The 17,820-nt window shown below is 38.0% G+C and overlaps 1 protein-coding gene across 1 annotated transcript in view; it reads left to right on the top strand.

The window, feature by feature from the left end:
* Positions 1-16,057: 16,057 nt before the first annotated feature.
* Positions 16,058-17,820, top strand: part of LOC106610460 (neuronal acetylcholine receptor subunit non-alpha-3) — a 33,637-nt gene continuing 31,874 nt past the window's right edge. The window contains exon 1 of the mRNA XM_082974077.1: positions 16,058-16,703. Within this exon, the coding sequence (XP_082830203.1) occupies positions 16,640-16,703 (64 nt within the window). The 5' untranslated portion in view covers positions 16,058-16,639. The remainder of the gene's footprint in view (positions 16,704-17,820) is intronic.

Raw genomic sequence — 17,820 nt, 5'->3', positions numbered from 1 at the left:
TCACCACCTGGGGGGCGGCCCATCAGGAAGTCCAGGATCCAGATGCAAGTGTTCAGTCCCAGGGTCCTTTGCTTAGTGATGAGCTCGTAGGGCAATTTGATGTTGAACGCTGAGCTGTAGTCAATGAACAGAATTCTCATGTAGGTGTTCCTCTTGTCCAGGTGGGAAAGGGCAGCGTGGAGTGCAGTAGAGATTGTGTCATCTGTCAAGCAGTTGGGGCAGTACGGGAATTGGAGTGAGTGCAGGGTGTCTGGGATGATGGTGTTGAGGCGAGCCATGACCAGCCTTTCAAAGCATTTCATTGCTACAGATGAGAGTGTTACGGGGTGATAATCATTTCGACAGGTTACCTTGGTGTTCTTGGGCAAAGGGACTATGGTAGTCTGCTTGAAACAAGTAGGTATTACAGACTGGGTCAGGGAGAGGATGAAAATGGCAGTGAAGACATTTGCCAGCTGGTCACACATGCTCTGAGTATACTTCCTGGTAGTTTGTCTGACCCTGTGACTGTTAACCTGTTTAAAGGTCTTAATAGCTCATATGGTAGGCTCACAACACTGGGCAGCTAGCAGCTGGCTTTCCCATTGTAATCAGTGATCGTTTGCAAGCCCTGCCACATGCTTTGCCTGTTTGATGATTTAAATTTAACTAGGCAAGTCACTTAAGAACAAATTCTTATTTACAATGACAGCCTACTGGGGAACAGTGGGTTAACTGCCTTGTTCAGGGGCAGAACACCAGATTTTTGCCTTGTCAGCTCAGGGATTCAATCCAGCAACCCTTCAGTTACTGGCCCAACGCGCTAACCACTAGGCTACCTGCCTCTCCAATTTGTGTCTTTCTCTCTGAACGGGAATAGGATGTACCTCTCATCAGCTCTACCCAATGACTGACCGTGCACTAATCTCAAACAATTATAGAACAATGTTGTCTAATTAGTCACTTTAAAGCTATAGTTTGTAATTCAAACAACAACAAAACAGCCACCCAGTCAGTTGTTTTGTTATGTTAAATTCTCCAAGAATCAATGGCTATATATCATTCATTGAAAAGTACAATGTGCTGTACAAATCGCAGACTGAAGCTTTAAAGGGGTTATACCTGAAGAACACTGTTTCACATTGATAATAAACACAGTGTACCTTACACAGCACCCACAGGTACTGAACGCAGTGTACTGACACAGTATGTAAGTCTGGAGCGTTGACATGTACACTATATCAGTTGCTTGGACACTTGTTAATTATCAAATGGCCTGAGAGTGAGGAGGTGTTTAAGTTTAGTCTCTATATCCTCCAGTATTAACCCATGAAACACACACACACACACACACACACACACACACACACACACACACACACACACACACACACACACACACACACACACACACACACACACCACCCTCTCTCTCTGGGCTATAGGAAACATACAGTGTGATGTATTTATTGCTATTGCCAGGGTTGGTGATAGTCTGCTGCTGTCCCATCCAGAAACCCATCACCAGGATAGGTGAACAGCAGCAGAACGTACAGCAGAACACCCACACACACAGACACACGCACACACACACAGGCACACACACACAGGCACACACACACACACAGGCACACACACACAGGCACACACACACACACACCGTACAGCAGAACACACAGGCACACACACACACACACCACACACACACACACACAGGCACACACAGACACAGGCACACACACACACACACACACACACACACACACACACACACACACACACACACACACACACACACACACACACACACACACACACACACACACACGTACAGCAGAACACACACACACACCAGTGTTTGTGTGTGTGTCTGTCTGCATGTCACCCAGCAGTAAATACAACCCCACTAATGTGGCAGTGCAGATCCTTGCATCCACACGAGCACACACACACACACACACACACACACACACACACACACTCACACACACACACACACACACACACACACACGTTTGTTACTTCGTGTATTATTATTGCTCTCATTTCGATTCAGTTGGTTTAGTTCTCTCACTGTTTGATCCAGAAAGTCACGCTATGCCAGTCTGGTATCAGGTCATTGGTTATAATATACCAGTCTATTATCTGGTCATTGGTTATAATATACCAGTCTAGTATCAGGTCATTGGTTATAATATACCAGTCTAGTATCAGGTCATTGGTTATAATATACCAGTCTGGTATCAGGTCATTGGTTATAATATACCAGTCTATTATCTGGTCATTGGTTATAATATACCAGTCTAGTATCAGGTCATTGGTTATAATATACCAGTCTAGTATCAGGTCATTGGTTATAATATACCAGTCTATTATCTGGTCATTGGTTATAATATACCAGTCTGGTATCAGGTCATTAGTTATAATATACCAGTCTATTATCTGGTCATTGGTTATAACATACCAGTCTAGTATCAGGTCATTGGTTATAATATACCAGTCTATTATCTGGTCATTGGTTATAATATACCAGTCTGGTATCTGGTCATTGGTTATAATATACCAGTCTATTATCTGGTCATTGGTTATAATATACCAGTCTGGTATCAGGTCATTGGTTATAATATACCAGTCTATTATCAGGTCATTGGTTATAATATACCAGTCTGGTATCAGGTCATTGGTTATAATATACCAGTCTAGTATCAGGTCATTGGTTATAATATACCAGTCTATTATCTGGTCATTGGTTATAATATACCAGTCTATTATCAGGTCATTGGTTATAATATACCAGTCTGGTATCAGGTCATTGGTTATAATATACCAGTCTAGTATCAGGTCATTGGTTATAATATACCAGTCTATTATCTGGTCATTGGTTATAATATACCAGTCTAGTATCAGGTCATTGGTTATAATATACCAGTCTAGTATCAGGTCATTGGTTATAATATACCAGTCTGGTATCAGGTCATTGGTTATAATATACCAGTCTATTATCTGGTCATTGGTTATAATATACCAGTCTATTATCAGGTCATTGGTTATAATATACCAGTCTGGTATCAGGTCATTGGTTATAATATACCAGTCTAGTATCAGGTCATTGGTTATAATATACCAGTCTAGTATCAGGTCATTGGTTATAATATGCCAGTCTGGTATCAGGTCATTGGTTATAATATACCAGTCTATTATCTGGTCATTGGTTATAATATACCAGTCTAGTATCAGGTCATTGGTTATAATATACCAGTCTGGTATCAGGTCATTGGTTATAATATACCAGTCTATTATCAGGTCATTGGTTATAATATACCAGTCTAGTATCAGGTCATTGGTTATAATATACCAGTCTAGTATCAGGTCATTGGTTATAATATACCAGTCTAGTATCAGGTCATTGGTTATAATATACCAGTCTAGTATCAGGTCATTGGTTATAATATACCAGTCTATTATCTGGTCATTGGTTATAATATACCAGTCTATTATCAGGTCATTGGTTATAATATACCAGTCTGGTATCAGGTCATTGGTTATAATATACCAGTCTAGTATCAGGTCATTGGTTATAATATACCAGTCTAGTATCAGGTCATTGGTTATAATATGCCAGTCTGGTATCAGGTCATTGGTTATAATATACCAGTCTATTATCTGGTCATTGGTTATAATATACCAGTCTAGTATCAGGTCATTGGTTATAATATACCAGTCTGGTATCAGGTCATTGGTTATAATATACCAGTCTATTATCAGGTCATTGGTTATAATATACCAGTCTAGTATCAGGTCATTGGTTATAATATACCAGTCTAGTATCAGGTCATTGGTTATAATATACCAGTCTAGTATCAGGTCATTGGTTATAATATACCAGTCTAGTATCAGGTCATTGGTTATAATATACCAGTCTGGTATCAGGTCATTGGTTATAATATACCAGTCTAGTATCAGGTCATTGGTTATAATATACCAGTCTAGTATCAGGTCATTGGTTATAATATACCAGTCTAGTATCAGGTCATTGGTTATAATATACCAGTCTGGTATCAGGTCATTGGTTATAATATACCAGTCTAGTATCAGGTCATTGGTTATAATATACCAGTCTAGTATCAGGTCATTGGTTATAATATACCAGTCTAGTATCAGGTCATTGGTTATAATATACCAGTCTATTATCAGGTCATTGGTTATAATATACCAGTCTAGTATCAGGTCATTGGTTATAATATACCAGTCTAGTATCAGGTCATTGGTTATAATATACCAGTCTAGTATCAGGTCATTGGTTATAATATACCAGTCTGGTATCAGGTCATTGGTTATAATATACCAGTCTATTATCAGGTCATTGGTTATAATATACCAGTCTAGTATCAGGTCATTGGTTATAATATACCAGTCTGGTATCAGGTCATTGGTTATAATATACCAGTCTAGTATCAGGTCATTGGTTATAATATACCAGTCTAGTATCAGGTCATTGGTTATAATATACCAGTCTAGTATCAGGTCATTGGTTATAATATACCAGTCTAGTATCAGGTCATTGGTTATAATATACCAGTCTAGTATCAGGTCATTGGTTATAATATACCAGTCTGGTATCAGGTCATTGGTTATAATATACCAGTCTATTATCTGGTCATTGGTTATAATATACCAGTCTATTATCTGGTCATTGGTTATAATATACCAGTCTAGCATCAGGTCATTGGTTATAATATACCAGTCTAGTATCAGGTCATTGGTTATAATATACCAGTCTAGTATCTGGTCATTGGTTATAATATACCAGTCTAGCATCAGGTCATTGGTTATAATATACCAGTCTAGTATCAGGTCATTGGTTATAATATACCAGTCTAGTATCAGGTCATTGGTTATAATATACTAGTCTAGTATCAGGTCATTGGTTATAATATACCAGTCTAGTATCAGGTCATTGGTTATAATATACCAGTCTAGTATCAGGTCATTGGTTATAATATACCAGTCTATTATCAGGTCATTGGTTATAATATACCAGTCTATTATCTGGTCATTGGTTATAATATACCAGTCTAGCATCAGGTCATTGGTTATAATATACCAGTCTGGTATCAGGTCATTGGTTATAATATACCAGTCTAGTATCAGGTCATTAGTTATAATATACCAGTCTAGTATCAGGTCATTGGTTATAATATACCAGTCTAGCATCAGGTCATTAGTTATAATATACCAGTCTATTATCAGGTCATTGGTTATAATATACCAGTCTAGTATCAGGTCATTGGTTATAATATACCAGTCTGGTATCAGGTCATTGGTTATAATATACCAGTCTAGTATCAGGTCATTGGTTATAATATACCAGTCTAGTATCAGGTCATTGGTTATAATATACCAGTCTAGTATCAGGTCATTGGTTATAATATACCAGTCTATTATCAGGTCATTGGTTATAATATACCAGTCTAGTATCAGGTCATTGGTTATAATATACCAGTCTAGTATCAGGTCATTGGTTATAATATACCAGTCTAGTATCAGGTCATTGGTTATAATATACCAGTCTAGTATCAGGTCATTGGTTATAATATACCAGTCTAGTATCAGGTCATTGGTTATAATATACCAGTCTAGTATCAGGTCATTGGTTATAATATACCAGTCTAGTATCAGGTCATTGGTTATAATATACCAGTCTATTATCAGGTCATTGGTTATAATTTACCAGTCTAGTATCAGGTCATTGGTTATAATATACCAGTCTGGTATCAGGTCATTGGTTATAATATACCAGTCTAGTATCAGGTCATTGGTTATAATATACCAGTCTAGTATCAGGTCATTGGTTATAATATACCAGTCTATTATCAGGTCATTGGTTATAATATACCAGTCTATTATCAGGTCATTGGTTATAATATACCAGTCTATTATCAGGTCATTGGTTATAATATACCAGTCTAGTATCAGGTCATTGGTTATAATATACCAGTCTAGTATCAGGTCATTGGTTATAATATACCAGTCTAGTATCAGGTCATTGGTTATAATATACCAGTCTAGTATCAGGTCATTGGTTATAATATACCAGTCTAGTATCAGGTCATTGGTTATAATATACCAGTCTAGTATCAGGTCATTGGTTATAATATACCAGTCTAGTATCAGGTCATTGGTTATAATATACCAGTCTATTATCAGGTCATTGGTTATAATATACCAGTCTATTATCAGGTCATTGGTTATAATATACCAGTCTAGTATCAGGTCATTGGTTATAATATACCAGTTTAGTATCAGGTCATTGGTTATAATATACCAGTCTAGTATCAGGTCATTGGTTATAATATACCAGTCTAGCATCAGGTCATTAGTTATAATATACCAGTCTAGTATCAGGTCATTGGTTATAATATACCAGTCTAGTATCAGGTCATTAGTTATAATATACCAGTCTAGTATCAGGTCATTGGTTATAATATACCAGTCTAGTATCAGGTCATTGGTTATAATATACCAGTCTAGTATCAGGTCATTGGTTATAATATACCAGTCTATTATCAGGTCATTGGTTATAATATACCAGTCTAGTATCAGGTCATTGGTTATAATATACCAGTCTAGTATCAGGTCATTGGTTATAATATACCAGTCTAGTATCAGGTCATTGGTTATAATATACCAGTCTAGTATCAGGTCATTGGTTATAATATACCAGTCTAGTATCAGGTCATTGGTTATAATATACCAGTCTAGTATCAGGTCATTGGTTATAATATACCAGTCTAGTATCAGGTCATTGGTTATAATATACCAGTCTATTATCAGGTCATTGGTTATAATTTACCAGTCTAGTATCAGGTCATTGGTTATAATATACCAGTCTGGTATCAGGTCATTGGTTATAATATACCAGTCTAGTATCAGGTCATTGGTTATAATATAGCAGTCTAGTATCAGGTCATTGGTTATAATATACCAGTCTATTATCAGGTCATTGGTTATAATATACCAGTCTATTATCAGGTCATTGGTTATAATATACCAGTCTATTATCAGGTCATTGGTTATAATATACCAGTCTAGTATCAGGTCATTGGTTATAATATACCAGTCTAGTATCAGGTCATTGGTTATAATATACCAGTCTAGTATCAGGTCATTGGTTATAATATACCAGTCTAGTATCAGGTCATTGGTTATAATATACCAGTCTAGTATCAGGTCATTGGTTATAATATACCAGTCTAGTATCAGGTCATTGGTTATAATATACCAGTCTAGTATCAGGTCATTGGTTATAATATACCAGTCTATTATCAGGTCATTGGTTATAATATACCAGTCTATTATCAGGTCATTGGTTATAATATACCAGTCTAGTATCAGGTCATTGGTTATAATATACCAGTTTAGTATCAGGTCATTGGTTATAATATACCAGTCTAGTATCAGGTCATTGGTTATAATATACCAGTCTAGCATCAGGTCATTAGTTATAATATACCAGTCTAGTATCAGGTCATTGGTTATAATATACCAGTCTAGTATCAGGTCATTAGTTATAATATACCAGTCTAGTATCAGGTCATTGGTTATAATATACCAGTCTAGTATCAGGTCATTGGTTATAATATACCAGTCTAGTATCAGGTCATTGGTTATAATATACCAGTCTAGTATCAGGTCATTGGTTATAATATACCAGTCTAGTATCAGGTCATTGGTTATAATATACCAGTCTAGTATCAGGTCATTAGTTATAATATACCAGTCTAGTATCAGGTCATTGGTTATAATTTACCAGTCAGGTATCAGGTCATTGGTTATAATATACCAGTCTAGTATCAGGTCATTGGTTATAATATACCAGTCTATTATCAGGTCATTGGTTATAATATACCAGTCTAGTAGCAGGTCATTGGTTATAATATACCAGTCTAGTATCAGGTCATTAGTTATAATATACCAGTCTAGTATCTGGTCATTGGTTATAATATACCAGTCTAGTATCAGGTCATTGGTTATAATATACCAGTCTAGTATCAGGTCATTGGTTATAATATACCAGTCTAGTATCTGGTCATTGGTTATAATTTACCAGTCTAGTATCAGGTCATTGGTTATAATATACCAGTCTATTATCAGGTCATTGGTTATAATATACCAGTCTAGTATCAGGTCATTGGTTATAATATACCAGTCTATTATCTGGTCATTGGTTATAATATACCAGTCTAGCATCAGGTCATTGGTTATAATATACTAGTCTAGTATCAGGTCATTGGTTATAATATACCAGTCTATTATCAGGTCATTGGTTATAATATACCAGTCTATTATCAGGTCATTGGTTATAATATACCAGTCTATTATCAGGTCATTGGTTATAATATACCAGTCTAGTATCAGGTCATTGGTTATAATATACCAGTCTAGTATCAGGTCATTGGTTATAATATACCAGTCTAGTATCAGGTCATTGGTTATAATATACCAGTCTAGTATCAGGTCATTGGTTATAATATACCAGTCTAGTATCAGGTCATTGGTTATAATATACCAGTCTAGTATCAGGTCATTGGTTATAATATACCAGTCTAGTATCAGGTCATTGGTTATAATATACCAGTCTATTATCAGGTCATTGGTTATAATATACCAGTCTATTATCAGGTCATTGGTTATAATATACCAGTCTAGTATCAGGTCATTGGTTATAATATACCAGTTTAGTATCAGGTCATTGGTTATAATATACCAGTCTAGTATCAGGTCATTGGTTATAATATACCAGTCTAGCATCAGGTCATTAGTTATAATATACCAGTCTAGTATCAGGTCATTGGTTATAATATACCAGTCTAGTATCAGGTCATTAGTTATAATATACCAGTCTAGTATCAGGTCATTGGTTATAATATACCAGTCTAGTATCAGGTCATTGGTTATAATATACCAGTCTAGTATCAGGTCATTGGTTATAATATACCAGTCTAGTATCAGGTCATTGGTTATAATATACCAGTCTAGTATCAGGTCATTGGTTATAATATACCAGTCTAGTATCAGGTCATTAGTTATAATATACCAGTCTAGTATCAGGTCATTGGTTATAATTTACCAGTCAGGTATCAGGTCATTGGTTATAATATACCAGTCTAGTATCAGGTCATTGGTTATAATATACCAGTCTATTATCAGGTCATTGGTTATAATATACCAGTCTAGTATCAGGTCATTGGTTATAATATACCAGTCTAGTATCAGGTCATTAGTTATAATATACCAGTCTAGTATCTGGTCATTGGTTATAATATACCAGTCTAGTATCAGGTCATTGGTTATAATATACCAGTCTAGTATCAGGTCATTGGTTATAATATACCAGTCTAGTATCTGGTCATTGGTTATAATTTACCAGTCTAGTATCAGGTCATTGGTTATAATATACCAGTCTATTATCAGGTCATTGGTTATAATATACCAGTCTAGTATCAGGTCATTGGTTATAATATACCAGTCTATTATCTGGTCATTGGTTATAATATACCAGTCTAGCATCAGGTCATTGGTTATAATATACTAGTCTAGTATCAGGTCATTGGTTATAATATACCAGTCTAGTATCAGGTCATTGGTTATAATATACCAGTCTATTATCAGGTCATTGGTTATAATATACCAGTCTAGTATCAGGTCATTGGTTATAATATACCAGTCTATTATCTGGTCATTGGTTATAATATACCAGTCTAGTATCAGGTCATTGGTTATAATATACCAGTCTAGTATCAGGTCATTGGTTATAATATACCAGTCTATTATCTGGTCATTGGTTATAATATACCAGTCTAGCATCAGGTCATTGGTTATAATATACCAGTCTATTATCAGGTCATTGGTTATAATATACTAGTCTAGCATCAGGTCATTGGTTATAATACACCAGTCTATTATCTATAGTACTATTGTAGTGCACTACTATTGCATAGATTACTATTGTAGTGCACTACTTTTGCCTGGAGCACTACTGTAGTGGACTACTTTAGACTAGAGCACTATTGTAGTGCACTACTTTTACCTAGATCATTATTGTAGTGCACTACTTTTGCCTAGAGCACTATTGTAGTGCACTACTTTTGCCTGGAGCGCTATTGTAGTGCACTACTTTTGCCTAGAGCACTATTGTAGTGCACTACTTTAGCCTAGAGCACTATTGTATTGCACTACTTTTCCCTGGAGCGCTATTGTAGTGCACTTCTTTTGCCTAGAGCATTATTGTTGTGCACTAAATAGGGAATAGGGTGCCATTTGGGATAAACCCCAGGTTGAAAGGGAGGGTCAGAGAACAACATCATCATTGTCCATTTCCAGATGGAAGTGAAATATGTCTGTTGAGATAAAACCACAGTAAATTATAGCTTGTCAGTCTGGACATCACGCAGATGTGAAAGCACTATGGGATTTGTGTGTGTGTGTGTGTGTGTGGGTGTGTGGGTGTGTGTGTGTGTGGGTGTGTGGGTGGGTGTGTGGGTGGGTGTGTGTGTGTGTGGGTGGGTGGGTGTGTGGGTGCGTGAATACAGCTAATTTTTCAAATACCAGGAAGATGTACAGCAGGATGAAAAACATGATAATAATAACATGATATTAATAACATGCTAATAATCACATGGTGATAATAACCAGATGATAATAACATGATATTAATAAGATGATATTAATAACATGATATTAATAACATGATAATAATAACCTCATGATAATAACATGATATTAATAACATGATATTAATAACATGATATTAATAACATGATAATAATAACCTCATGATAATAACATGGTAATAATAACATCATGATAACAACATGATCATAATAAAATGATCATGACAACATGGTAATAACAACATGGTAATAATAGCCTTACATTAATAACATGATATTAACAACACGGTAATAATAACCCGATGATAATAACATGATATTAATAACCCGATAATAATAACCCGATAATAATAACCCGATGATAATAACATGATAATTATAACATGGTAATATTAACATGGTAATAATGAAATGATAATATTGCCCTGGTCAGAAGTAGTGCATTCCATAGGGCTGAGATCTTTAACTAGATTCAGTCATGATTTCTTCTTCAGGGGACGGTCAGGGGGCCAGAACATAATTACAAATCATTTGTAGACTGCAAACTGACTAAAACATAATCATTTCAAACCTTGCTTGCATTTGTATCCAATCACACGTCTCTCTATTATCCGTGGGAATACTTTGAAACAGAGGTCCAAAATGTAAATAACTTGGAGCAGATTTGCTGGTGTTTTTAAAGTATTGGCGGGCCAAATAACATCTGCTATGGGCCAAATTCGCCTGTGGGGCCGCCAGTTGGGGAACCCGGCCATAGGGAATAAGGTGCCCATTAAGATAGTTTGTGTCTGTGTGTCTCTCTCTCTCTGTGTGTGTGTGTGTGTGTGTGTGTGTGTGTGTGTGTGTGAGAGAGAGAGAGAGAGTGCTGACTCAGCTAAAGTTACCCTCTACCAGGCTCTTAACAGCAGTGAGAGAGCAACAGTTTATATGATTACAGCTATCTATATATCTAGCCCATCCCATCCCATTCCAGCCCATCCCAGACAGTATTTAATACAGACAGACAGACCAGACCAGACCTGACAGTATTTAATACTGACAGACAGACCAGACCAGGGTTCATCAATGACATATCCATTTACATTCCAGAGATTCATTCCAAATCAATTATTGAATTGACAACAGCCCATAACTTTTTTCAGCACATGAACTGAGTTGTTTGTGTGTGTTGGGGGAGAGGGCTGTGTTCCCTCAGGGCAGGGTCTCTCAGCTTCAACACAGTGATCCGGTGTTTGAGTTAGACTGTGTTTGATGACTGATGAGAACTGTGGTCCAGTAGAAACGTCCATGTTGACACGATCCAAAGAGTTAAATTGTCCTCACGAGAGTGTTTGATTTTCATTATTGTGTGTGTGTGTGTGTGTGTGTGCGCGTGTGTGTGTGTGTGTGTGTGTGTGTGTGTGTGTGTGTGTGTGTGTGTGTGTGTGTGTGTGTGTGTGTGTGTGTGTGTGTGTGTGTGTGTGTGGTGTGTGTGTGTGTGTGTGTGTGTGTAGAGTGGTACCCCTTGCTGTTACCCACAACTGCTTTTAGCCCACTCTTAATTAGCAGATGGAGATAGAGAGAGAGAGAGAGAAAGAGAGTGAGAGAGAAAGATGGTGCGAGAGATGGAGTGAGAGATGGAGTAAGAGAGATATATAGAGAGAGAGAGATGGGAATGATAGAGAGAGAGATTTACTTCATCGGCCCAGCATGCGTTGTTTACGACTCCCTTTAATAGCCAGAATGAATTAAACATGGACCCAATGAAGCGGGAATAACTCCCTCCTCCTCTTAGCTACGCACTGTAGCTTACAGATTCACTATACTGCTAACTCTCTCCATGTAGCTAATGTACCAGACAGATAGCATTCTACTTTTCACTGCAGTTGAGCTAACAGTGTGTTGTTGTTGACATCCAGCGTTCATTCTATCCATAGCACAAGATTCTATTTAATATGAGAATTCTACTCAAATCTAACATTCTGTTGTTGTTGACATCCAGCATACATTCTATCCATAGCACAACATTCTATTTAATATGAGAATTCTACTCAAATCTAACATTCTGTTGTTGTTGACATCCAGCATACATTCTATCCATAGCACAACATTCTATTTAATATGAGAATTCTACTCAAATCTAACATTCTGTTGTTGTTGACATCCAGCATACATTCTATCCATAGCACAACATTCTATTTACAATAAGAATTCTACTCAAATCTAACATTCTGTTGTTGTTGCAGCTGGCATGCATTTTATCCATAGCAAAAGTTATATTTACATTGAACATTGTACGTAAACCAAACATTCTGTTGTTGTTGACATCCAGCACGCATTCGAGTGATTCTACCCACCGCACACAATTCTATTTACCGTCAACATTCTACTCACTACTGACATTATTGCCCTTGAACAATCTACTCACTGCTAACATTCCATTTACAGTATACTAATTCCACAAGTCTGGAAGTCCACCAACCAATGCATGAAGAGAACAGAATACAACAGGAGAGGGAACAGAACATGAGAACATCATTTTCCACTGTCTGTATGTAAACACCCTGGATGGATATCCCCTGTACTTAATCCACTTTACAGAGAGGTGCTGTACGGTAAATGGCCATTATCTGCTCATTATCTCCTGTGTGCTGTGGTTTCTCAGAGAATGTGCAGTCATCTAACTGGGGGGGAATCCAATACAGTTTAGAGTAGCTAGACCATCTATACAGTTAATGGTACTTTAGGTGTGCCAGTAAAACCAGTTGAGATGGGAACACGGTCCCACTGAATAGTGGAGGTATGGTCCATGTGACCTGTGCATCCATCACCAAATCTGTCCAAACCCTGGCCCCTGACCAGCTATGTTCCTGTCCATGTTACTGGTAACATTCAGCAGATGTTAAGTTGACGTAAGAGCTAATAATAATGTGGGTGCTTGTATTTCTCCTGTTTCATGCTGTATAAGTATTTACCCTGAGACACTCTCGGAGAGTGGGGGCACGGCCGGTGTTAGCCATTATCAACGGAGCCCCTGGAGCAATTAGGGTTAAGTGCCTTCCCTGTTGACGTTGAGACTGGTGTTTTGTGGGTACTGTTTAATGAAGCTGCCAGTTGAGGACTTGTGAGGCTTCTGTTTCTCAAACTAGACACTCTAATGTACTTGTCCTCTTGCTCAGTTGTGCACCGGGGCCTCCCACATCTCTTCCTATTCTGGTTAGAGACAGTTTGTGCTGTTCTGTGAAGGGAGTAGTACACAGCGTTGTACGAGATCTTCAGTTTCTTGGCAATTTCTCGCATGGAATAGCCTTCATTTCTCAGAACAAGAATAGACTGACGAGTTTCGGAAGAAAGGTCTTTGTTTCTGGCCATTTTGAGCCTGTAATTGAACCCACAAATGCCTATGCTCCAGATACTCAACTAGTCTAAAGAAGGCCAGTTTAATTGCTTCTTTAATTAGCACAAAAGTTTTCAGCTGTGCTAACATAATTACAAAAGGGTTTTCTAATGATCAATTAGCCTTTTAAAATGATAAACTTGGATTAGCTAACACAATGTGCCATTGGAACACAGGAATGATGGTTGCTGATAATGGGACTCTGTAAGTCTATGTAGATGTTCCATAAAAAATCTGGCGTTTCCAGCTACAGTAGTCATTTACAACATTAACAATGTCTACACTGTATTTCTGATCAACTTGATGTTATTTTAATGGGCAAAAAATGTGCTTTTCTTTCAAAAACAAGGACATTTCTAAGTGACCCCAAACTTTGAAAAGTAGTGTATATATGACTCTGCTGTAGCCGAACGGTGCTTTGAGAGGTCCTGTAAATAGTCTATACTGTAGCCTAATGGTGCTTTGAGAGATCCTGTAAATAGTCTATACTGTAGCCTAATGGTGCTTTGAGAAGTCCTGTAAATAGTCTATACTGTAGCCTAATGGTGCTTTGAGAAGTCCTGTAAATAGTCTATACTGTAGCCTAATGGTGCTTTGAGAGATCCTGTAAATAGTCTATACTGTAGCCTAATGGTGCTTTGAGAAGTCCTGTAAATAGTCTATACTGTAGCCTAATGGTGCTTTGAGAGATCCTGTAAATAGTCTATACTGTAGCCTAATGGTGCTTTGAGAGATCCTGTAAATAGTCTATACTGTAGCCTAATGGTGCTTTGAGAGATCCTGTAAATAGTCTATACTGTAGCCTAATGGTGCTTTGAGAGATCCTGTAAATAGTCTATACTGTAGCCTAATGGTGCTTTGAGAAGTCCTGTAAATAGTCTATACTGTAGCCTAATGGTGCTTTGAGAGATCCTGTAGATAGTATATACTGTAGCCTAATGGTGCTTTGAGAAGTCCTGTAAATAGTCTATACTGTAGCCTAATGGTGCTTTGAGAGATCCTGTAAATAGTCTATACTGTAGCCTAATGGTGCTTTGAGAAGTCCTGTAAATAGTCTATACTGTAGCCTAATGGTGCTTTGAGAGATCCTGTAAATAGTCTATACTGTAGCCTAATGGTGCTTTGAGAAGTCCTGTAAATAGTCTATACTGTAGCCTAATGGTGCTTTGAGAGATCCTGTAAATAGTCTATACTGTAGCCTAATGGTGCTTTGAGAAGTCCTGTAAATAGTCTATACTGTAGCCTAATGGTGCTTTGAGAGATCCTGTAAATAGTCTATACTGTAGCCTAATGGTGCTTTGAGAAGTCCTGTAAATAGTCTATACTGTAGCCTAATGGTGCTTTGAGAAGTCCTGTAAATAGTCTATACTGTAGCCTAATGGTGCTTTGAGAGGTCCTGTAAATAGTCTATACTGTAGCCTAATGGTGCTTTGAGAGATCCTGTAAATAGTCTATACTGTAGCCTAATGGTGCTTTGAGAGGTCCTGTAAATAGTCTATACTGTAGCCTAATGGTGCTTTGAGAAGTCCTGTAAATAGTCTATACTGTAGCCTAATGGTGCTTTGAGAAGTCCTGTAAATAGTCTATACTGTAGCCTAATGGTGCTTTGAGAGGTCCTGTAAATAGTCTATACTGTAGCCTAATGGTGCTTTGAGAAGTCCTGTAAATAGTCTATACTGTAGCCTAATGGTGCTTTGAGAGGTCCTGTAAATAGTCTATACTGTAGCCTAATGGTGCTTTGAGAGATCCTGTAAATAGTCTATACTGTAGCCTAATGGTGAGGAGTCACAGTGACTGGGGATTTACTGCCATGGGGATTCTCACTGCTTGTAACACCACGTGTGCATGTGAGTGAGCTTGAGCGTGTGCATGTGTGTCAGTGGCCCCTTTAGGTCGCTGGTGGTCCTGGGCCATTTCTCATTCAAATGTGACTGGTGATTCCTGAAGGGATTGGATGGTTTTGTAAAATGTGTAGCCTACAATTAGGCTGTAAATTACATTCATAGATACATCATAAATAATGAATCCTACACAACTTTTGTTGGCTACTGAATGTTGTAATTTAGGGTGGTCCGTGATAGTCTACCCAGGAGGAGTAGGACCTCCATTCTACCCCGGTACCGCCATATTCCTCCGTTATTATAGAACACACATACGCCACGCGCACCCCTGTCTCCATCCAGCCCAGCATCACATTCCGCCGTCTCTCCTCCCTCATCTGCCGCTGGGCCAGCCCCCCTACCGAACACCGGATTTTGAGCGCGTGCACCCGGTCGGCTTGCTCGAGCGTCCACACTGGGACACAAATTGAAACCCTTGGGGGAAACCCAGAAATAAGAAGTCCTGCCGCTGTAAAACAGTTGTTGTCGGACATAATGGAGAAACAACAGCGTCGTTTTCTGCCCTGTCCGTCCTTCATAATTTAATCGTTACATCGTTCCGAAGCGGGCAAAGCACGTCCCGTTGTTATACTAGTCTAGGCTACGGACCGACTGATTACTGTTCCCGTGCAAAGTGATACGGACGGATTTGTGTAGGCAGGAGATGATATAACGCACCTTGAAGACGACTAGAACGAGAACGGGTAACTGGAGCCGAGCGAAGAGGAAGCATGAAGTTTGCGGTCGCAGTGTTGTGGCTGTTGTGGTTCTCGGTCGGCGATGCCACTATTGAAGGTAGGCATAAGAGATACGGAATAATCAATGCTACAGAAACTGCAGAGACTAATATACAGCGGGTTGAGTTAATAGTTCTCTATGAATGTATTGTTGTTCTATATAGCCAGCCTGACGTTCAGCCTGCCGCAGGGTCCACTTCCAAATGTCCATGATCAGATAGGCCTATTGATTTGATTTCAAACGGGACACAGAACCGCTAGACAAACCGTCCCATTCTCTCCCACCAATGCAGTGCCAATAAACCGTTCGGTTTATCAGTTAGATCAAGTGAAGGAAATGTAGGCTATACAGCTGCAGAAAATGATTTATTTAACGGGTGGGTGTGTAGCGCCCTCCCCGGGTCGAGTAAAGGACTCGTCCCCCTTGAATACAAAACATAAGACAATATCATTGATTGTTCAATGGGAGTAAACAAACAAACAAATAAACAATTACAAAGGCGCCTACAGCTGTTGCCGATCCTAAGTTAAAAATGAGTCTACCTACTGTTGTGTTGCTTGACTCAAACCATGCGTTACATAAAGCCTGTACTACACTTTGTCTGCATAGTTTATGTCAGGCCCATGTGACAATATAGAGGGCTCGGTTCAGTTCACTTCTCTGTTTAGTCCACTCAGCGTTAGCTGTGAAAGTGTTATCTATCGTTCTTCCATAGTGTAGTAGACTGTGTTACACACGGTAATAGATATATAGAATATGATAGATTGTAACACACAGTAATAGATAGATGGGATATGATATATTGTAACACACAGTAACAGATAGATGGGATATGATAGATTGTAACACACAGTAACAGATAGATGGGATATGATAGATTGTAACACACAGTAACAGATAGATGGGATATGATAGATTGTAACACACAGTAACAGATAGATGGGATATGATAGATTGTAACACACAGTAACAGATAGATGGGATATGATAGATTGTAACACACAGTAACAGATAGATGGGATATGATAGATTGTAACACACAGTAACAGATAGATGGGATATGATAGATTGTAACACACAGTAATAGATAGATGGGATATGATAGATTGTAACACACAGTAATAGATAGATGGGATATGATAGATTGTAACACACAGTAATAGATAGATGGGAT

The sequence above is a fragment of the Salmo salar genome, chromosome 04, assembly GCF_965601325.2.
Source record: "Salmo salar chromosome 04, fSalSal1, whole genome shotgun sequence".
NCBI classification, from domain to species: Eukaryota; Metazoa; Chordata; class Actinopteri; order Salmoniformes; family Salmonidae; genus Salmo; species Salmo salar.
This window is presented reverse-complemented; position numbering and strand designations above follow the sequence as displayed.